Here is a 22,727-nt window from a genome sequence, read left to right as displayed (position 1 = left end):
CCAGACTACGCAGCGCAACAACCCAGAAGACAGAAATCTTCATACTCATCGCCCTGATGACGGAGGCAGTATGACCTCTGAAACGTTGGTTAACATCGACCAGACTACACAGCGCAATAACCCAGAAGACAGAAATCTTCATACTCACCGCTGTGAGAACCTCAAGTCTTACATGGTAGTTAACGTTGTGACCGATTGAGCCCTTGGCAGTGGCTACTACCATGAACTAATACAAACTGCCACTGCTTTCGTCAGATCGTAGTACTTCAACTATCACTGCGGATAAATTAAATACATGATCTTCACGAGCAATTACCGCACTAACTTATAACAATAAATTAGTGTTTGAAGTTAGTAAATGAGGCTTAATTAATTAGTTCAATAATCAACTGTGGGATCATGAAACAATTCTAATATCACGCAACAAAAGTGTGTTTCAGTGCTATATACTTATTGGAGAATAACTCGAGCACGTCGATTTTTGTAACTCCCACAATTTATTTCTGTCTAGACACTTACATAAACAATTTTGTACGAAATAATAAACGGTGTTTTCTAGAAACGTGTATTCATATTTACAATCCATTAAATGTGACACAGTAGTTGGATCTTTGGCAAATAGGATTATTAGTGAAATTATTTCTTACGGACACAGTATACGAAACATTTAATGTTTCATTATGATTTGTTTTAATTCTATTGAACCGTTCTTAGGTTCAGGCCTTCGATGACCTCTGACGGCCAGCATTTGAACTGTGTTTGGTCGGCCACGAGAGGATGGTAAACAGCGAGATAACGTTTCAGTTATAATTCCTCTATGTTCCCTTACGTCATAATTAACCAATTAGCTGTAACTTTCCCCCTCTCCTGTCTTATGCTCGGGAAGACGTGTGACTAGGACTGACCTGGATGTGGTCGGCCTCTTTCTGCTCGACGGTCATAATGAACAGATGTGCGTAGAGTTATGTCTGGCACCAAAAATTGTCTGGGCCGTCAATTTTGGTCCAGATTTAGCTTAGTACGTTCATTATGATAATCGACAGAATCTGCACCTGTATAATAGTTTATTTTCTTGTTGTGTTCATTATTTTTGTGAGTAAATGAACTTGTAAGTATGTTGTGCTTGTAATCGGGTGTGGCTCAGTTGTAATAAGGGCCTCATCTTACTGTCGTGTATGTATCGTCATATAGGTCGACTAGAATTGTATTTGTTTTTGTCACAGTTATTAATCTTTTGTTTGTGTGTAAATGAAAAGAGTATTTGTTGTGTTTTGGTGAATGTATCGCGTCTGTTGAGCGTTTCTCAAAGGTGGAATGGGACGCCTGTCGAGAGGCTAGCAGCAGCGCGATAAGAACGGGGAAGCACCAGTTCGATCACGAGCTGTTGCGTAATGATACACGTGATCCAAAGCTTATGCCTGGTTGAGAGGCTAGCGGCTCTCTTGGTCTCCTGGGGGCGTGTTCACGCCGAGACAAGAGAGTGTTTGAATCCTTGTGCGGTTCAAACCGATGATTGATCAAAGGATGGACTTGATCTTTCATGTTTCTGATCGCGGACCATAGGAAATTGGTCGCTCGGAAAAGTACGAAGCTTTGGAAAGAGCGTTGTTATGTACGCATCGTGTTGTGATATTCACTGGGTGTTGGGTGTGTACGGATGTCTGTGTAGTATGATGTGTAAATTGGGGCTTGTCTGGCAGGGGAATCCCAGACTAGAGTGGAGTCGTCGTCGTAAAAGAGTAGGGAGCAGTTGAGTTGTGTTGAGGAAGCTGTTCCACTATCGGATAATGAAGTTCCTTGTGGGAAGTGAATAGTGAAAGAAGTTTTTTTTTTTCATTATGGTTGAGGACCAAAAAGGAACTTGGTCTCTAGCAAAAACTAATGGAAGTTTTTGTGAAATCACTACAACCCATATATTTGTCTACATTTTTATGTATTGAATTTTGTTCTTGGGGTTGAGTGAGATAGTATGTGATACTATAATTGACGTCGGGTTGACGGCTGGATCTGGCAGCTGAAGGGACGTTTGCGGGTATTAAACCAGTACTCGCAAACCTACAAACTTTAAGGGGGGCCTTAAGTATTATTCTGCTTAAATAGGGAAATGTTTCCCAAATGGTGTTGAAGGTTCGCTGCCATCTGTATGGACGCACCTGGGGTTTGTATGAATGTGTAAACTTTAATATTGTATTTGGAAAGATTAATTTGTATTCTTGTTTTGTATTACAGTTTTGTTTTTGTCATTTTTGCTTTGTTCAATTTTAATTATTAAATTCATTTATTTGCTTTAACTTCAAATTGATTGGGATTTGATTTGATAGATTGTAAAGTTCAACTGCCTTCAATGTTCCTTGGTTTCCCCAATAATATCTCGGGGCTTAGAATACACGAGCAACGAATCAGCAAGTATAAGGTGGACCGGAGGAGCTGACGGTTCACTATTAAATATTACAAAATTGCTCCTGTTTGGGTAAAGTAACTTCAAGCAGTAACTACGCAGTAATGTGCACTGACAAAATCAGCAAAATAATTGCCATCTTTAGGATATGAATTATAAAATATTTTTGTGGCTTAACTGTTACAAAGATTTATCTCATAACAAATTATTTCTAAAAGATGAAACATAATCCTACCTTTCCTTTTACATTTGTACCTCAATGCTCATTGCATTGCAATAAGAATTATGAAACACATACTCGTTTCTACCAAAAGGACGGAGTAAATTCCCCTGAGAAGAAGAGAGTTTCAGGGGGGGGGGGGAGGGGGGGATTTTGGAAGATTGAAGAGTAGTTAACCATTTTATCGACCGGGCCACTGCTTACATTTCACCGCTGTGTTACACATCAATGGTGGATAGATGGCAGCACAATGTTAACAATATGGCTAGGGAAACTGGGTATGAAGGTGTGTTAGTTATTTATGTATGGTTTATTCAACGACGCCGTCAGTTGCTCTGACTATAGAAATATTGCTGTGTTATGGGAAGATTAATGAATAAGGAATTAGAAAGGATATGGAGTAAAGCGGTCGAGATCTAATAAGGGATTCGATTTTATTATTTGCCTGATGGAACTGATCAAAAACACAAAGCCCTGTCAGGATAGCGGTCTCCGGGCCAAGATGTGAGCTCGGGACCCCCTGCATAGAAAGTAGGAATGCCAACGACTCTGCTTCCGTTCTATTACACCTCAATTTGAGAATTACTGCTCTTTTACATTATTCGAGACTATACTCAGATATTTTAACTGAAATACGAACATGGCCCACTAAATCGTATCAATTAATACTCGCAGAATAGAACTATGTCTGTTCAGTAAAGCTGGGAACTTGACAAATGTTTTTACACTGGGTAACCAAGCCATGTCTTGTCAGCTTAAACATGTTACCGAGGGGTTGTGTCAGGGATTAGCTCTAATTTCATTACTACCCAGTTGCAGGGTGGGGGAGATGATGGGTCATGCTCGCACACACCCAGTTGAGATGTGTGTGTATTCGCAGACACGTAAATCTGGCTTTGATTAAAAGTTTGGTCCTTGTTAATTCAATGCCTACAGAGTAACTGTTCTTAGTTTCGGGGAAAAGCGGCGTAAATATTGCCTGCAGGTGTCGTACGTGTGTTTTCAGACGAGTTTCTATTTGTCTTGACATTAAACTGTCTAAACTTTAAAGACAGGGCTTGTGTCTAAAATGACAAATAGCCCGTGAACAACGCGATGTATTTATGTTTCTGTTACTCCGCTCACTGATGGACAATTGAAAGTGGGTAAACAGTCCGAGAATCTTACGAGGAAAACCCAAAGTTTCTCACAATGTTTTGTTGCTGGAAAGTACCGATCACAGGGACTCCGAGAACCTGAAGGATTCAAATATAAACTAGCCTTTTCTTCATGAAACGTCGGTCATTTTAAACTTCCTGACACAGCTTATAGCCCGAGAATATTTTATTAATACTAGTCGCCGTGAAACCTTTGGATCGTACATTAGCTTTTTCTTCGTACGGTTTCGCTTATCTGAGTGTTCTTTCTCCAAAACTCTATTGGACAGCTTCGGATATCTGCCAGTCTGCCCGTTCTCTGATTCAATTAGGCCCGCGCATATCAATAATATAGACACTAACTGACCGAATTTCGAACTGGTTATGAACGCCGTGTCGCCGAAAACCTGGGAAACCGCTTCTTAAAAATAACTGAAACGTGACTACAGAAATGCTTGCGGTTGTATGTCAACAATTGTGTTAAGAAGCAGTGCGACTGGTTTTAAAGTTTATACCGATTAATCCATCGGAACCCGTCAACATCAAATGGGTTTGATACTGAACACTTCTGGAACGCCACAGAAGACAAAAATTTCAAAATGCTGGCCTGCTGGAGCTGATGGATAATCCAGTGTGAATCCTCTTGTTAGGACCTAAGTGTTCCGTATTATATTTTCCACTTTCTCGTCCAGCGACCCACAAGCCCCCAGGCAAGGGGTTTATTAAGGAAAGGAGTTAGGGCCTTTCTATTTATCATCATTTGCTCGCAGTCAAGGGATTAGATGCTATCGAGCAGCCTTCTCGACGCCATTTGACAATTGAGAACCGTCGCTCGTCCGCGTCTGCAGGGTTTGTTCTAGACCTCCGGATATTGGGGTGGGGGTTACATCAAGTTGAGTGCGTAAGTGGTTTATGTCCCAATTTAAATTTACATTAATTTTCCCACCTCAGTAGTTCAGCCTACTGACTTACATTTCGGCCCATTACAAACGTCAAATGCATTTAAATTTCGAGGTTCATGAAAAGTCTATACGTTACTTATGATTCCATGGAATGTAATAACGTTTATGTATGTATGTATGTATGTATGTATGCATTTTCTGTGCTCCAATTGCAAAACAGCAAAACCAATGGATTATACAATGACTATGTTTAGATAAAGGTTAGGATTTGAAACTGTACGTACAAATTTCTGAAAGAATTCGAAAACAACGTCAATTGACCAAGTACATCCACTTATTATTAAATGTTTACGTTTTGAAAGGCATTTCGACCTGCTAGTGTTATAACTTTCGTAGGCCTATCATGATTCAGTCGCCCGTGGAAATCTTTTTATACTAGATATTTATTTATTTATTTATTGTGAACAGATGCCCCAAAGGTCAATTAGAGCATGGATAACCTGAGTTAGATGTACCAGGTAACCGTATTTATGTAAGTTAAATTTATATTAATGGTATAACTTACTACAATTGGTAGCTACATAAAGTCGAACTGTTCTAGAATTTTGAGAAGCTGCCTACTTCATTTATGCACTTTACCAACAATACCCCGATTCGTCTAACGTAACAAACATTTATATAATATTATTATATTCTGCTACACACGTAATTCAGAAGGACAAAGAGAACACGAGCTTGTTTTTATGAACAAACTTATTATTAGTTGCTGCAAGAAATTTCTGTTACATAAAACATGGATGGAATTCTTCGTTCTTATATTCATAGCGAAGTATAATTTCTGTCCTAGTGATGCAGGTGATTTGTGTAGGAAACGATCTGTTGAAACATGACAATAGGCTTCTTCAGAGATCTTCCCACACGAATAATAAATTCAGTCTAAAAACGCCATTTATTCTAGACGAGTTAACTCGTGCGTGCATGGAAACCGTCATGACGCACTTATTAGCACCCACCGTGTGCTTCAAGAACATCAATCATGTCACCCTGCTTTTAATATGTGATTGTTGCACTGTGTAAACACTGACGGGATTACTCCATATTGAACACACCCCCTCCCTCAGATCTCTCTCTCGCGTCTCTTAACCAAATTAAGGGCATTTTTACTATTTATTACGCTCTGCAACTCCCTTCCTCAGTCACCACACTTCATGAATGTATAGTAACACTAGCAGCCAGGGATTGAGAGTAAAACGGTCCTAAGTAGATTTTGAAACTGTACAACAAAATTTCAATGTGAACAGCGATAGAATTCCTTCACACAGAGCATAATTTTACAAGTTCCATGACGAAGTAGTTGGACGCTTCCCAATACGAATACGACATCGATTTTCCTATGTGATTTAATTTGTTCCAAGAAAGAGTACAGAAAGAGTGGAGGCAGTTCCGCTACATCTGTAGTACAGACTGGTGTAATGCTCTGGACTTTTTTTGGGGAGGAATATGGTTCAAATCTCTGAGGTTAGGTTAGGTTGTTCTGACTGGGTTCTTTCCTTATATTCCTCAGTATCTCCATAAGATCTCAGAAATAGTACTTTAAAATAATTAAGACAGAATCTTTCATAAAACCTAAAGCGCTGATCACTCATATCAAAGCCCTATTTTAATCTCAAAATGACATATTGTTACATGGGTACAGAATGACGGGGCGATTATAGCTAACGGGAGTTTCGCAGAAATGCGAATTCGGCTGAAAGTGGTGTTAAATAACCGAAGAATTAATTATCCTAGATTAAACAGAGGTTCCTGGCAGGTTTCGCGCTCTGAACCGAACGTCTCATAATCCTTGATTTAATCACCCTAAGGTATTAGAGGAAGTGAACAAATTATTAAGCTCATCATTATGTAGTTTCTTTCAGTATCCTTCTCTCTCTCTCTCTCTCTCTCTCTCTCTCTCTCACTCTTTCTGTCTTTCAGGTCCAAATATCTTCCTCAGCATCTCTTCTCAAACGCCTTGAAACTATGTTCCACTCTCAGGGTGAAAGCCCCATAAAAATAAACATTAAATTTGTTTTTAAATTTAAATAATTTTGCTTTTAGATAGAAGATAGGAAGTCAAGAATGACATTCCGAACTTTTTTTAGCACGCATTCTCCGAAAAACAATGCTTAATGACCCACGAGAGCCTGGGCGTAATTGTAGGCCTACAATAACATTCAAAATGCACGTACGTCACTTTTGCATGCTAGTTGCTCAGCCCATGGCGACACAATAAACCAGATATTCGCTAAATCCTCCCTGGCGACTAATATAGATCAGTAACCGACTTTCAAGTACAGACAGCTCCTAAAATCGACAATTTCTCTCGTGTCGCTGAAAAACATTTTTCAATTTTTTTTAGTGTATTTTGGTATCAGCTGACAAAGCAACATTGCATATCAGAGGCTGCTTATGAATTTATAGCAGTCAATAGCGGGTAGATGTACTGTAGTAGGATCATATATTTTAAATGGGTTCTTTACCGTTTTGTGTACTTCATTAGTGTTTACTTTTTTATGCAGACACAAATCCATTGCTGAAATGTTTATTGCACAAAAGTTATAGTTGGCCTATAGTTATATTTTCTTGAACAATTGAATGTTATTAAACTCGCCTCTGAGACGTGTGTACCGAGAAGTAAATCATTCTCCCACATTTAATATGAACTTCACTATGCGCATCCAAGTTGAGATAGGTTAAATTGAGGGAAGATAAATTATACTTCAGCTGTACAAAATATATAAAATCATTTGTAGATTCAGTAAACATCTTTCCACGTATTTAATTGTTTTTACAAATTTTCTATTTTTTTTATTTAAATAAAAAACTACATTCTCAGCGAATGCTTCTGGTAAAATACAACTACACAGCACCATTAAACAGAAAAATTTATTCTATATATTCTTCGCTCCTTCATCCCCCCTTCACTTCAGTTCATATTACAGGAGACGACTCTCACTAAATGACGTCACAAGCCAAACATCAATTGTTAGAGCTGAAAAAGTAAACTGTTTATATTCTCATTATAATTGTGCACGTGCATACATCACCCTCTAGCGACGACTTATCGAACTCTACACGGATTTAAACGGGATTACATTCAGCGTTTCATTGAAATCATTATTACATCGCCCGATGGCCGATGACGTGGTTTGTTACTAGAACACGAGGCTAAGCGATACTTCGGCCCTCGTTTTATACGTAATTCATCTGTATGATTCATCTGCGTAAAGTGCAGCAGTGATTTATGGAGCAACTCCATCACCAGCGAAGTGGTATCCATAGAAACTTGAGAATCATAACGGTATAACCATGCCGGCGAAAAATAGAGTAAAGGAAAAATTAATTAAAATTTAGTCAAATTTAGTAAACTAAAAACCAATGAAACTTGTAAATGAATGGACTTTGATATATAAAATGGAAAAATTGTCCTACCAATGAAGACGTATGCAATGGTAAAAGGAGGTAATGCTTCAGGCATTCTTAAACTCGTCATCAGACAGATGTGAGCTGTAAACTTCACTCTGTGATAGCTTCTTTCTCGGGAAGAAGACCTCAGATACCCATTGGATAAGAGACTGTTTAAGCCTGTTATGTACATAAGAAGCTTCCCTGCCCTTACCGAGAATCGAACCTTCGACATCTAATACGTGACCGAGTAATCCCGGCACATGATGACAATAATAAACAGCGTTTCGATTTGTCTGAAATGTCCGATTTGTGACACATAATTTATCAAGATTCGTAATGTCTCTTGAGATAATAACATGCAATTCCTATTTCCTCGCAAGAATCGTACCGTAGGCTGTGAGGCTAAATTAAAACTGCAAGAAGTGCGCCATCACGAAGATATGTGTCAACCCCAGAAGCTGTATGAATGCGCTATAGGAAAATATGAAGATCAAAGTCGTTCTCGAAGACGATCGTGATCAAATATATGGTTACATGTCAAAGACACACGCCCTACAAAATTCTTTTCATTTCAAAATATTGATTGTGTCGTAAAATAGTTCGATCCTATCCATAGTTTCTCGTCTGAGTTATTGATAAGAGCTTTGGGCTAGTCATTTTGTTATTTCAGTAAACAAGATAGGAAGAAATTCCTGGGTGCAGCCCAGTGCATGTGTTCAGAACATGGAGCTTTGAAATACGAGTTGGAAACTGAATTTTGTTTGTTGAGTCTAAGTGAGTTTAAATTAAGTTTCAGCACGGTAACTCATCATTGTGATAAAGAAATATCTGATATACTCAGTTCTGAACAAGGCATGAATCTCAATTCCAAAATGCTAAGAAACTTCTAAGGGAAGGACAATTCTTTACATTTCATCTTAAGAATTAAAGCAGTTTAAGTGAACTGGTGGAACAATTGAAACTCTTCCGAATATGGGAATTAATAATGAATATTTCTTTAAAAACATTACTGTCTCAACAGACAGGGTGTAAGAAATATTATCATAAAAGTTGAAGACGTTTCACTTATTAATCGAAATAAAGCATTACTAACAAAGGAAAGAAAGATATCACGAAAATGTTAATAAGAATTGAAATGTACGAAGAGTAACAAATATTTACATTTTGGATTGTGCAACAATTTTCAGGTTTTGATTCCCAATCAAAAAGATCGCGGTAGGCTTAGAGACTGAGCGGTTGCCAAATTAACATAAATATATATTTAAAATACGAAGTTGTGCCAATTTTCGTTGTTCCAGCAGCCCCATCACGTGTTGCGCTTGATTAAATAAATCTTTTAAAACACATTTTAAACAGTGCGAATCTTGGCCAGAACGTGGGTGCTTCGAGACCGACACAAATGGTAGTCATTTATTTTGAGACGGCTTCTTAAATCCGAATAAAATAATCCTTACTAAGCGGCATCTAAAGCAATATACAGTGTTGTGTTTTATTGTAGTTACGTTTATTTTGAGATCCATACTTTACGGCATTCTGAGTAGAACACGAAGTGACAGCAAACATGTATTTTACATAAATAATCGTGGCTTAAAAAAGTATTGAATTATCAGGTGGCTCCACAATAGCTGAAATGGACAGTTGCATCCAAAATCTCAGGTCTGTGGGCTTTAGAGTACAAGTAGGCCTATTTTTAAAAGCAAGGGATAGGAAAAACTTTGAGAACCTTAAAAAAAAGCAACACGAATAACACCCCACTGCAAACAATTCATCTTAGTATTCTGTACCTCTCTATTTTAAACACAAAAAAAGAGTTAATTCCCGTGAACTTTGACGGATTATCTGCGGAAGAACCACTATAGTGACCTTGCAAACTGGTTAATACTGATTTTCTATGTGACGATTCGCTGTGGAATACGTGTATATTTCATTGCAGGCATTTTTAAGAAATTTGGGGCATACGAGTATGGTGATATGATGAATCATCCTAAACGATTATCTTAAAATGTTATGGTCACATGTTAAAATTCGCCCACAGAATTCATATAAAACGTGTTTCTTGACTTTACATTCTGCTGTGAGTGGAGCATTATAAACATCTTCAATAAAGTGGTTTGCATTCGAATTTATAATGCGCTGTAGTCGGGGGGGGGGGAAATTTGTGCATTTTGTCTACAATACTAGCTTGCCGATAGAAGGAAAACAAATGCGTAAAGTGTATAAACCAAAGGTATTACCGGCACAGGAGTGATCTACTATGTACTGCTCCTGCGAAATAATGTTTGTATAGACAGCATATGCTCTCTTATCTGCAACCTCTCCTTCCCCTCTAACCCCACAGTTCCTTCTCACAGATTATCGAGCGCACAGATTCTGCCCGACTAGATTACGTGTCATCATCATCATCATCATCATCATCACACTTTCATCTTCCGAATGATTCGTCTTAGAAAAAGGTTTAATCGAGGGAGAAAGCAACAGAACAAGTTTAAATCCCCACAGCATAAACGAGCAGAAAGAAAGAATGAGTAACAAGTTAGTAAGCCTATGCAGCATGGATTTCTGAACTGTAACTAAAATCTACATTGGGCAGACGCGGTTCAATGTTGTCTTATCTAGAAGCAGGTGCATGTTTGAACTGAAGAAGTATACAGATCTATTAAATTCCACATTAAACAACATCGTGCGACGACAGTGCAATGTTTATTTTCTGTCTCAGATAATGATGTCACTTCTGGTTGGGCGTTCTAGATTAAACTTGGGCTCATTCCGAGAGGTCCTTGTCGTTTCCTGCTACTGATGTAGATTTTCTTGTTCCATCACTCGTATTCGCAGGACTGTTACAGATGTTACTACATGTTCGCAGTCATCCTGAACATACTGCAGTGTGAATAGTAAATAGGAAGGAACATTCGTGTTTTGGTGCTGTCTTCAGAGGTAAAATATGCATAATTACTTAGTTATAGTAACAAACTTAAAAAGTTAAAAGTGGGGAAGATTTTTAAAAGTTAATTAAGAATTATTAACATTTAGAACGTCTATAATCCAATTAAATTCTGCCAGAAAATTTTGTTGTCCTAGATATTTCAGCGGATCGGGTTCAAATTCGGTTCAGTACAAATAACTTAAGATGTAACAGGAAGAAAGAGATTGTTAGATGATGAACTCATGGGGAATTAGACAAACAGGGCATGTAGTGCTCAAGGGAGAGATGCACGAGAAATACACACAAAATTTTAGTCAAGAGATTGAAAGGGAGGGAACCACTTAGGACAATTACGTACAGATGAAGGATTAATACTAATATGGACCTTTAGGAAATATGGTGTTGGATGTGGGATGGATTCATCTGGCTCAGGATAAGATTCAGTGGCCGGGATCCTCAAAGGGCGGAATTTCGTTTGGTTAGCTGAACGACTACCAGCTTCTAAAGAATGAATATCATTCAAGGAGTTGGTTCGGACATTATAAGGTACGGAGATGTGAACTCCAACGATACGAATGAAACTCATACAAACTTTCATAAACATAGGTCATTCAGTTCAAATATTATGATAGAGGCGGTCACATAGGCCAGCGCCAATTTATTTGTTGAGTAAAATAAACACAACTTTCGAACTGAAAATTATGTTTGGGGATACACAGAGCAGTTACAATAACACCTGCTTGTGTAAACAGTGTCCGACATAAACGAGCAGGATTTTCTAAAGGAAACTCTGTACTTGCATTCGAATAGACCTCGGTTCGAATTGGAACAGACATGTGAACTTCTGATGGAACTGTTCGTGGTTCTTCTACATTTCCTCAAGAAATGTCACGACAGTACACTACTCCGAAATTAAGAACCGTCTCTTTCCAAATTCATTCCCCCTCACTCCTTTCTTCAGGGAGTGTTAGGACGGACGCACTAGAAACCACAGTATCAGTTCCACCCCATTCTACGACAAAAGATTAAATACACACTAGAGAGACGTGCTTTATGTATTTCTAATGCTGATTGTAATATCTCTCTATAACAAGGATTCATAATCCGCAGACCACATAGATTTGCTGTAATGTTGACTGAATGCAAGCCGGAAGACCGGGCTTCCATTCCAAGTAGGGACAAAAGAGTTTCCTCGTCTCTCCAGACAAATGCTAGAATGAAGACAGATCGTTTTTGTGTCTTTCCCAGTTTACCAATTGCAGTCATATTCCTATTCCACGATATATAACCCACGTAGCTGAAATAACGTAGTTAAATAAACTAACAAACAGTTCGTGTTTGAGATCACTCACGGTTACTTGACTACATGTAACTTAATTGCAGTGAAAGCACCATCCAATCAACCACCAGCAGCGTCTAGGTGTCAAGTATAAAGGCTGCTGAAAGGATTGTTCCAATATGGCGGATGGCGAAATGAAGCTTTTATTAGAAAATAGGAGACTGATGAACGGCAGCGTTGAGGACGTATTAAAACAATGTCTACCCGACATTTTGGAGTGCCCAGTATGTTTCGAAAGCATGGAACCACCAATCAGTCTGTGCAAAAACGGCCACAATATCTGTCCAAGATGCAGACCTCGACTGAACAACTGTCCGACATGTAGACAGTCCATCCTGCTGACTCGCAACGTCGCCCTCGAGAAACTGGCTGAGCGGTGCCTGGAGAAGTGTCAAAACTGTGACGTTGGCTGCGAGGTTAAGAAGGCGAGCATCCACGATATCTTCAGCCACATGAAAGTCTGTGCCTACAGGTAGGTCTAGAGTACCTTGCCTGCGAGGTCAAGAATGCCACAAAACAACGGAGGTCTGTTCCGAGAGGTTCATGAGGTTATTTTTAACATCATACTCTTCCACGACTTCTGTAATGTTTGCCTTCTTGACACTAAATATTTCCTAATCTCTTGTTTCCTCTCTTTGCTTATTAAAGTTCTAGTATTTCTTGTATTTGCGGGCGCGACATAATAGCTAGGTCTGATAACGTCTTGCAATGTAGTTTTTCACCCCCACACTTCACTAGACACATGTAGTGCCAGGATAAATATAGTCCCACATATTCTGCACTTACTTTCCGAAAATGTTTCTTTTTAAGTCCTGTTCTGACATTCATCCTAACACATCTGACATCAGAATGAACACTGAAGATGCTATGCTAACTTGCAGTAAGAAAGGCCTGCTCCCACACTAATAAAATCATAAGTGAAGTTACAGGCAGAGTATATTAGACATAGCCCACTGTCTGAGGTATATTCGATATACAAGACGTTTCGGGAGTTGATTCTACTCCCGTATTCAGAGAACTAGTTTTCATGATATTGTTACTATCCTGTACTGTTGTTCAGTGCTTGACTGTTATTGGCTTTACCTGGCTGTTGTCAAGCACTTAAACAAATGAATTGAATTGAAATGAATTATTGACAACAGTCGGATTCACCGGGTGCACGGACTGCAATTTTAGAATTTCACCCGGTCAAATCCTAAAACTAATTGGACTCACCCAGTCAGGGACCGAAGTGTACTTCAAGTATGTTACCTGCCCCTGACTTCTTTTATTCCAGCCCAAAATAAGTCCCATCTATTGACAATACGGCCTCACTACCGTATTATTAATACGTGTTTCCTTTAATGCTTTCACGTCAATAATTATGGAATTAATTATTTAACGATGATCTAAAACATCTCAGATTTTTTTGATGTTTGAGGAACGGTATATAAAGACGTCACGTGCTAAGTTCGTGTTTTATCTCGAAATATCCGTGAGAGGAGAACTACGAAAATGACCGACAAAATCAAGTCTGAGAAATCTGTTTTCGGAACTCGATAGTGTCACGAGCGAGCGTTAACTACGAACGACGTTTTCTTATCGAAAACAGAATAGCCGGAGAAATACCTAAATGTTCTATGTGATATCTGATTGATATAATTTTTATCAGACTCGAACTTTAACTGTGCTACCAGGTCTGGCTGACCCTAGAACCGGGTCGGACCGATGCCCGATGGCCAAGCCCGGGCGTGTGCAGACCTCTCTCCTAGTAGTTAGCGTACGAGCTTTGCATTCTAAACATCTCTGGTTCAATACTGACCGTTGTCACTGACTTTAATAATAAGAATATAACTATGTTAATAACATGACAACCAGTCACTGAAAGCGAGTACAGTCAACTCCCAAAACGTCGTGTACATCAAATATACCTCAGACAGAGGACAATGTCCATCATAATATTCAACCAGCGTTATAAACCATTACATGATTACTATGAGTCAAGTGTGAGATGGACGACTTTCTTATATGTTTTGCAGGTTGTACAACTGTGAACCTGGGAGATCAGTGGGTTGCTGTTGGTCGGGAAGACGCTGGGAAATATTGAACCATGTCGGTGAAACTCATAAAAGAACGCTTATACTAACCAATAATAATGTATGCAAGATCAAGGATTTTATCAATTATGACCATACTCTCACAACTCAAGTGATCTTGGCACATGGAGAACTCTTCTGGTTTCATCATGAAAAGAACAGTTTCAAATCAAAATTTTTCGGCGCAGTACAGTACGTCGGACCAGAAGAAAATGCAGCAAAGTATAAATATGAAGTTGAATTTTTTTCGAGAAATCCAATCGGCATGAATATTAAATTCAGTAGAAACACACATACTGATACTGAGATTATTGATGACGTGTTCAGCTCGGAAGAGTGCCTGTGTGTTTCTATTCTCGCTATGAGGCAATTTGTATCTGAAGATAAATTACGCTTCTCTCTTAAAGTAATACAAAATGAGGAGGATTGTGCAGTTGTGAACTGAGTATGGAACACAATTTGCTGCATAACAAAAACTTTCTTTCAGAGTGCCATCAATGAACTAACTCTAACAAAATTAATTCAGAAAAGTCTCCAAAAATCCAGTTCACAGCGGCAGCCCTATATTTGCAATTAGTTTTCCGTCTGACGGCAATAATTATCGAACAACGACACAATGTTGCGTGGAGATTGAACATTATCAAATATAAGAATTCTATATGGAATACTGTTTAGAAGGCAATAATATTATACCAATCTTCTTTTCTTATACTAAAATTTGTGATTTGTCGTCGTCGCCAAACAATTATCAAAGAAATTTGTCGTCAAAAAATGATGTCATCAAACAAATAACGCTTTACAACGACGAGATCACCAACTACCAAGACAGTCGCATGATCACTGCTCCAGAAGCAGCACATCGCATTCTTGAAAATTGACTGACAGTTGGCCTCCGAACAGCGACGTAAAGAACTAAAACATCAGAACTATTTAAGAAATGAAGAAAAGTGAAAGAAGACGTTATCAACTATTTGAAGTACCAACTCCAACAAGGTAAACTGATACTAATAATACTACTCATTCAAGTCATACTGCTCATTCGATATATTACGACTACGAAAACTGACGTCTCTGTATTTAAATTATATATTTAGGCAACAAATACAATGAAAGGAAGGGGGTTAAAACACTTGAGAAAGACTTTAAAACTCAAGTGTTTTAACCCCCCATTCGGGGGGGGTGGTGATGGTTTAGTTTCTTACTCAAGATTTTAAAACACAACCAACCCCCCTGAAGGGGAGGTTGGTCAAGTGTTTTAACCCCCTTCCTTTTATTGCATGCTAGGTAAACAGATGACGTTTCCTAGGTAACCATTGTTGTCGATTTGTTGATATTGATCTTACACATTTTGTGACCCTTCTTCGTTACACTTTTTTGCCGAATGACCTTGATAGACAAAAGGAACTCCGAAAGGAGCGCTTTGCTCTAGTAATAAAAACACGGCGACGGAGCGAAACTGTGAAATTATGTTATAATGGGAATTTATTACTGCCAGAATCTGTACTAATGGAAATTTTGCACAAAAATTGGTCGATAATTTCACAGTTATCAGTTTAAAGCCTTGCCATAATTACTGGAATATTTTAATTTAAATATGTAGGTGCCATAAATATATACAGACGCCTCTTCAATAAAATGCATAAAACCAATTAAGAATACAAAACGTGTATTTGTAAATTCTGAATATTTTGCCACAAAGATGGGAGGCATGGCATAGTGTTTATACTAAGTTTCACATATTATGTGAGATTTGAGGATCTCAAGGCGGTGAAGATGTCGATATTTTGGGCTCAGACGCCGCTCAAACTCCTAGATAGATGACAACATTTCACAGAAATATAGCCAGTGCCTCTGACGTCAGGGCTTAATTAGTGCCTGTGTATTAACATCTGTAATTAAACCATGCGTCGGATTGGCGGACAGATATATGCAGCGCACTGAAAGGAGGACATCTAAATAATTTATCTCAGTGACAGGTGAAATTAATTGGTTTTATAAGTTGGGTATTAGTTATATTGTTAATTGTATTGATTTATAAGAAATTAATTAATCATATGCGTGTTTTGACTTATTAATGCAGGGCTGTATAAAATTCTAATTTCAGTGTTATTTATGACACGATATAATACTTTTCAGTCACAGACGCTTCTGTGTCTTTGTTAAGTACATAACAGTAGTTATTCAGAGGAATTGATACAATTCGATCATTGTTACATTTCAAACTAATGGAGATATTTGATAAACATGAGATAAGATTCGAGGTATCTCTAATTTTCTAACTCTGATAAGGCTCGCGGAGATAATACGAACTCCTGATTCCTATATTCCTTTTAGGAATATCGTCTCTGTATGCATGAAGAATCCGTGATATATGTGTAAAAAACAGGGAATACTAAGTGTTACATTTTGTTGTATTCTGCGTGATAGAATGATGGTCTTCATTAGTGTCGTCCTAGCCTGAGCAAGAAATTTATAACATAGGCCCGGCATGCTAAAGGTAAGTCAGGAATTTTCATTAAGTAATTGACTGCATGATGCAGAGCCCTTGAAAAACTGGTAGATTTAAAGCCGTCCATGTATTTAAGCACCACTTCATACAGACGTATAGGGAGCGAAGTTAAAGCTGCAATTGCATATTTATCATTTATTAAAGACAATATGTTTTATAGGCTTTCAATTTCAACGGAATCACCCGTATAAAGTCAAGTTCTTCGTTCATGTTTCTTTACAGAGAGTCTTTACATAGTTATGTCTCCTACAAGACGATAAGCGAAATAAGTTCATAGTTCACTTGTTTGGGTGAAAGTTATAAATATTAATTTAACAGGCCATAATAATAATTCCATTAATTTATTCATGTGCTAGATAACAGCCAAACAAGGCCAGTTACAACCGAAAACTAAAAACAATAGAACAAAAAGAAATATAAAACAGACACGCAGCAAAATGTACAACATAAAACTCACAGACTAGACGATTGTGATGATAATTCCTTTAATTATGCTCTTGATAACAGAAAATAAAACCAATTATGGACATGCACTAACAAAAACAATTACAAATGGAAAAACTTTCGTAAAATAAAATCTTGACTACCAACAGCAAAGAGACAATCAAGTGTGAGCCTATATTCGACAACGGAGACCAACCTGAACTAGAACAAACTTAGACAAATAGTCTCATTGTGTTCCATTCCGGAGAAACTGTCCTCAACTGAAACATTTCTGTTATATAACGGAACCTAAATAAGTTATTTGCAGCGATAACACACTAGCTTTAGGAGTTCACTACTCAAAGGTCTATGCTCTTACCTATATACAGAGTCATTCAAAAGTCTCCATACATAGGGAATAATGAATCAGAAGCTTCCGGGTTCCTAGATTGGTCGCTGTTGTCCCGTGGAGTGGCCTCCGAGGTCCCCAGACCTCAGAACATTAGATTTTTACTTGTGAGGACACTTGAAGGCCTTGATATATCACGAAAAGTTACGAAACAGATGTGTTAACGCGAGTTCACCATGAATGGGAGAGACGCATCAGTGTGTATTTTCAAAGGAATGAGAACCATGTAGAGCATGTTTTGTGAATAAAGTGACAGTTTGCTAAAAATGCGAACATTTTCCCTATGTATGGAGGCTTTTGAATCACTCAATATAATAGCATTTCCTTACTCATTAAACGTAATAGCGTCTCTTTGTTCGTATGGCATCTTAGCCCAACATGCTCCAAGATACCGTAAACAGTTTTTGTTTTATCTCGATGATGCGAAGTAAGTTATGTACTCGTAGCTTCATTTATTCACGTAACAACAAATATGTACACTCAGACTGATGATAAGATTAGAAATGCTTGTCTCAAAAGATTGACTAAGTCCCGGCCGTTCGCTTAACATGTAGGCTGTATTGTCCTTGTACAGGCTGAAAAGCTTTTGCCATATGAGTATAATAAATTGTTGTTGTCATGTAACCAAATAAATACTGCAAGCCAGCTTACAAGAATTCATAACTAATTGTCAATATAGTCTACCTAAATATTTCACGCATCTGTCACCTTGTTTTTACGCCTTTGTAATGGAATTTTCCTAGTAAAAATGGCATGTTTTTAAAATGTCCATTAAGAAAGAAAACTTCTACTCGGTACACTGAATGGCGTTGGCGTTCTTTCAACCTTACTAGTTCGCATGACCGTCCTGTTTGTAATGACAAGGAGTTAAAATTACAAAGATCAGGTATCCTTCATGTTAGGTTTTAAGAACGACTGTCATTACATATTAGGTATATAATATCCTATATTTTATAATAGGCATATATAATATCATATTTAGGAGATTTTATTAACAATGTCCCCCTGATAATATAATATAAATTAATGATAAAATATCATATAATAAATGGTATAGTCGAATACATTATAATATAATAATATAGTAGAGACTAAATAAAAGTATTGGTTATTTCACAAAGCGAAATGTTACATTGTTACTTTTATAATTAGTTGTATTAGACCGTTTTGTATTATATTTAATCAGAATCTGTTAACGGTATCACAATCCAGAAAATGACAATTAACATCTTTTTATTGCATCAAATTCTTTGACACTCACAGCTCATAGAATCATTGTTTCGAAATTCAAACGTTGTTAACGTCAAAACGTCAGTGATTATCTTATTTAAAATACATTCTAATCAGAAACGACCTCACTTGTGTCTGTCACAAATATGACGTGCATCGCAGGCCCTTAAATAATTTACTGATCAGATAATGAATGCAATGACGTAAGCTCGCATTATGTGCCTTCACGTTTTACCCCACTCTGTTAAGTGTATTCTGGTATGCTGTTTAACTAAGTAATTAACTATCGAATAGTTCAGGGTCTTCCTTCAAGAGTTTTTACTAAATAAACATGTATATAGGCCGGTATATATACTTTACATTTGTCTTCTTTTAATACGAACTGCACACATTACTTCAGTCCACCATATAATTCTAATTACAGTACTTAAAACGGGCTTTCATTTAACAAATTTTCAATAACGAACTACTTTAAAAGAATTTAACCACTGAGTGACTTTATTTCTTCAAGATGTAGTCATATTAGCCAGTCAGTTAGAAAACCTATTCAGAACATTTCAAATATACGCAATTATAAGCGAAATGTTCTTATTCTAAATAATAATATGTTGTAGGTCACCATCTAAGATGGCTGCGAAGCTTATAGGTTCAACTCGTATAAAATTTAAAACAGACTTGAGTAAGAGTCTTGCGAGTCTTCTAGAATGTCCAGTCTGTTTTGACTTCATGACACCGCCGATAACTCAATGCCTCAATGGACATAACATCTGCTCCGTCTGCAAGCCTCAACTAACCCTCTGCCCAACATGCAGGTACGATTCCACTATTAAGGTACAATTTTGCTGCACGCGACAGAGACAAGCGACCGAGGCAGGCGACAGAGACGGGAGACGGACACATCGCAGCTTGTCGCCACACACTTTTGAGGTGACGACCGAGACATGCGGCAAAGTGTTTGTTTTCTTTGTTTTGTTGAGACATACGTGCACATATTCTGTGAAAAATGAGTACACAAATGCTTCTAAAAAGGTTACTCAAAGAAGAAGCAGAAGATGATGTGTTGCTGTGTTATTTGTTGCGAAAGAAACAAAGAAAACCTATAAGTTCAATATTCAAAACCAGACGTGAAGAAGGATCTTTCTGTCGGTGGTCAGTGGTCGGTTTTCTGCTACTAATTCTACCAATTGCTCATCTTGGTCACCAGTAAATTTAATTTCTGCCATTATTTTACTCAACAACACACGTGCTGCCTGAGCCCGTCGCGAGACACTACTGGTCCGAGAGCGGTCTCCTGTGCTTTGTCTCTGTCGCCTGTCTTTGTCTCGCGCTCGTAATTGTACTTTATACGATTGTACAGAGAGCAGACAGGAAGCGACCAGTCTCGGTCTCGCAATTCTGTCGCCTGCCTCGGTCGCTTGTCTCTGTCGCGTGCAGCCAAATTGTACCTTTACACTGTACTCACGCTACCAACCACACCCTTAAATCAGGCCTATTTGATAAGCAGGGTCACTTCCACAACAGATATTTGATACATAATAATATTGGCCACTGTGTCCTCGTATTTGCTGTTTATTAACTTGTTTATTTTCGGTTATTTGAAAATGAAATGGAGGTTAACAGAAATGCTTCTCGGTCACAGCTACATTTCGGCTTGCCGAAAGCATCATGATTCTATTTTTCATCTTCAGTTCCACGAAAAAGAAGAGAAAAGTTAACGCCTTTCCGTATTGACGTGTTTGTCTTCAGGGAGCCCTTGACCATCACATCCAGAAACGTGGCGCTGGAGAACATAGCCGAGACTTGCTTCACGGACAATCGCAGTGATGCAAAGCTGAAGGTACCGTCACCACAACACAGGTACGAACAGGAAAGAGCAACTTCTTCCCTTCATTATTTCTTCGTTTCCTTCTGTCTTTCTTCCTTTTATCTGTCTTTACTCCCTCCCTTCTTTCTTGTATCTTTTCTCTGTAATTAGTGATACTATGAGTTTATCTCCTAATGAAATGTTTATTTATTTCAAAATTGATCCTATATTTCACTGATACAACTTTACCCACCTTCTTCTTTGAAAAACGTATTTCCAAAATCCTTAAAGACTTGTTATTGCAATTCATGATTTTGTTAGATATAATTAATACATTGTATTGTAATACGTTCGAACATTTTTAATTAATCCTCCAACCTGCAGTCCCACCACAACCTAAAATGACAATTTACAATCTTTAAATTCATCACACATGGGGAAAAATTTCTTCATAGCTCTTCCTTTACACTGTTTAGGAATCCATACACTTAAACTCCACCAGCCCAAAAACCTCCTTTCGTTCCTGAAACAATTTGTAACTTGTTCCTCACTGGCCCAGATACATCTCACAGAGAACTAAAATTTTAACAAAGCCATCTCCGACATTCTAGAGAACATGTCGTGCTCTTCATTGTAATAACAACATTTTAATGGCATTATATTCTACCGATGCTTTCAACTCACCATTACCTACTAACACAAGACATAACCTAGATATTTTCTTCTTAATTTTCTGCATTAAATTGCCAATGCGATTTAAAACAGACTTTAAATACATCCGAACTGTTCACAGATCGCAGTCTGGTCCATTATTTCACAGTTATTTCCGCCCTCTTGCCCCTACTGCTGTCTCTCTTCAAGGTCATCTGTGCCATTTTCTGTATGCCTACGAACACCAAGTGTTCTCTTGAAGAACCTTGCATGATATATATAAATGCACTATTTTTCAACCATTAAAGAGTGTCACGACCCACTGCCAGTTATCGTCCTTGCATACAGTTCGGAAATTCACATTTTTATTTCCAACCACGAACGAAACAGAAAGTAATGCCGACGAATGGAAGTGTCTTGAAGAAAATCAGTCGTTTACGGCCGAAATACGTTCGATGTTGTTGCAGGGTGTACGAGTGTCTGGCAGGAAAGAGTAAGGGCTGCACCTGGAAAGGCCGACGCTCTGACTTATGGACGCACGTTCAACAAAACCATGATCGTCTGGCTATGCACTGGAGGAAAGAGACACAGGTGTTCCGAGTGTCGAACCACGATTTTAGGGTCAGCGGTACCAGCACACAACTCATTTCAGTTTTGGATCAACTCTTCTGGTACCAGTTTCGACAAGACTCGAGTAAGAACAAGTGGTGGCAAGCTATTCAGTATATTGGTTCCAAAAAGCAAGCCAGCACGTACAGGTACACGCTAGAATTCGGGCCAGTACCAGGGGATTCTCTCAAGCGAAGCATCGTGTATAGCAGGGTGACACACCCTGACGACGACCACGTCGACAGCATATTTAAATCATCAGACTGCTTTAACACTGATCTGAACAGTATAAAACATTTCGTTACCAAGAACAATTCACTACAGTTCAAAGTTAAAATTGAAAGAACATAATTATACATGTAGTCTCTATAAATAGATGTCTGCGTTAGTTGTTTTTAAATTCCTTAGTTACCTAAGACCATCTCCCACCCCCTGCACTCAATATTAAAATAGGTATTACGTGTCTGAGCTAATATTCTTCAATGTTGAACCTGGTCGTTTAAAATTTACACAATATGCAATTTCATAAAATTATTTAAACGTATTAATATTGCATTAAACAGGACTAAAGCGCTCATTTTAAAAGTAGTACTTACTTTCTACAACATGAGCGCACACTGCAACCGAAAATCAGTTGACAAGCTTAAATTAA

The 22,727-nt window shown here is 38.1% G+C and overlaps 2 protein-coding genes and 1 long non-coding RNA gene across 5 annotated transcripts in view; 2 read left to right on the top strand and 1 right to left on the bottom strand.

Moving 5' to 3' along the window:
- Positions 1-22,727, bottom strand: part of LOC147872810 (uncharacterized) — a 112,152-nt gene that overhangs the window by 6,379 nt on the left and 83,046 nt on the right. The window lies entirely within an intron of this gene.
- Positions 924-15,105, top strand: LOC110831983 (E3 ubiquitin-protein ligase Siah1). Of its 2 annotated transcripts, XM_022068571.2 has the most exons (4): positions 924-1,108; positions 10,820-11,037; positions 12,410-12,837; positions 14,384-15,105. In XM_022068571.2, exons 3-4 carry the CDS (start codon positions 12,485-12,487, stop codon positions 14,883-14,885), a joined length of 855 nt encoding a protein of 284 aa, XP_021924263.1. In that variant the 5' UTR covers positions 924-1,108; positions 10,820-11,037; positions 12,410-12,484; the 3' UTR covers positions 14,886-15,105. The 2 variants fall into 2 exon arrangements, with proteins under 2 accessions (XP_021924263.1, XP_021924267.1); XM_022068575.2 differs by lacking the exon at positions 10,820-11,037.
- On the top strand, positions 15,287-22,463 carry LOC110831982 (E3 ubiquitin-protein ligase SIAH1B). 2 transcript variants are annotated; one of them, XM_022068570.2, is made up of 5 exons: positions 15,287-15,433; positions 16,868-16,937; positions 19,626-19,823; positions 20,758-20,868; positions 21,934-22,463. In XM_022068570.2, exons 3-5 carry the CDS (start codon positions 19,639-19,641, stop codon positions 22,424-22,426), a joined length of 789 nt encoding a protein of 262 aa, XP_021924262.1. In that variant the 5' UTR covers positions 15,287-15,433; positions 16,868-16,937; positions 19,626-19,638; the 3' UTR covers positions 22,427-22,463. The 2 variants fall into 2 exon arrangements, with proteins under 2 accessions (XP_021924262.1, XP_021924261.1); XM_022068569.2 differs by lacking the exon at positions 16,868-16,937.

Source organism: Zootermopsis nevadensis, unplaced genomic scaffold, assembly GCF_977971745.1.
Source record: "Zootermopsis nevadensis isolate Lab colony 2312 unplaced genomic scaffold, Znev_1.0 Znev_ptg000024l, whole genome shotgun sequence".
Taxonomy (NCBI): domain Eukaryota; kingdom Metazoa; phylum Arthropoda; class Insecta; order Blattodea; family Termopsidae; genus Zootermopsis; species Zootermopsis nevadensis.
This window is presented reverse-complemented; position numbering and strand designations above follow the sequence as displayed.

Excerpts from the sequence above, each read along its gene's own strand:
- LOC110831983 (XM_022068575.2), top strand. The coding sequence starts at position 12,485 with ATGGCGGATGGCGAAATGAAGCTTTTATTAGAAAATAGGAGACTGATG. Across the intron at positions 12,838-14,383 it reads ATGAAAGTCTGTGCCTACAG|GTTGTACAACTGTGAACCTG; the intron begins GTAGGTCTAGAG and ends TATGTTTTGCAG.
- LOC110831982 (XM_022068569.2), top strand. The coding sequence starts at position 15,378 with ATGAAGAAAAGTGAAAGAAGACGTTATCAACTATTTGAAGTACCAACT. Across the intron at positions 15,434-19,625 it reads GAAGTACCAACTCCAACAAG|GTCACCATCTAAGATGGCTG; the intron begins GTAAACTGATAC and ends AATATGTTGTAG. Across the intron at positions 20,869-21,933 it reads GTACCGTCACCACAACACAG|GGTGTACGAGTGTCTGGCAG; the intron begins GTACGAACAGGA and ends ATGTTGTTGCAG.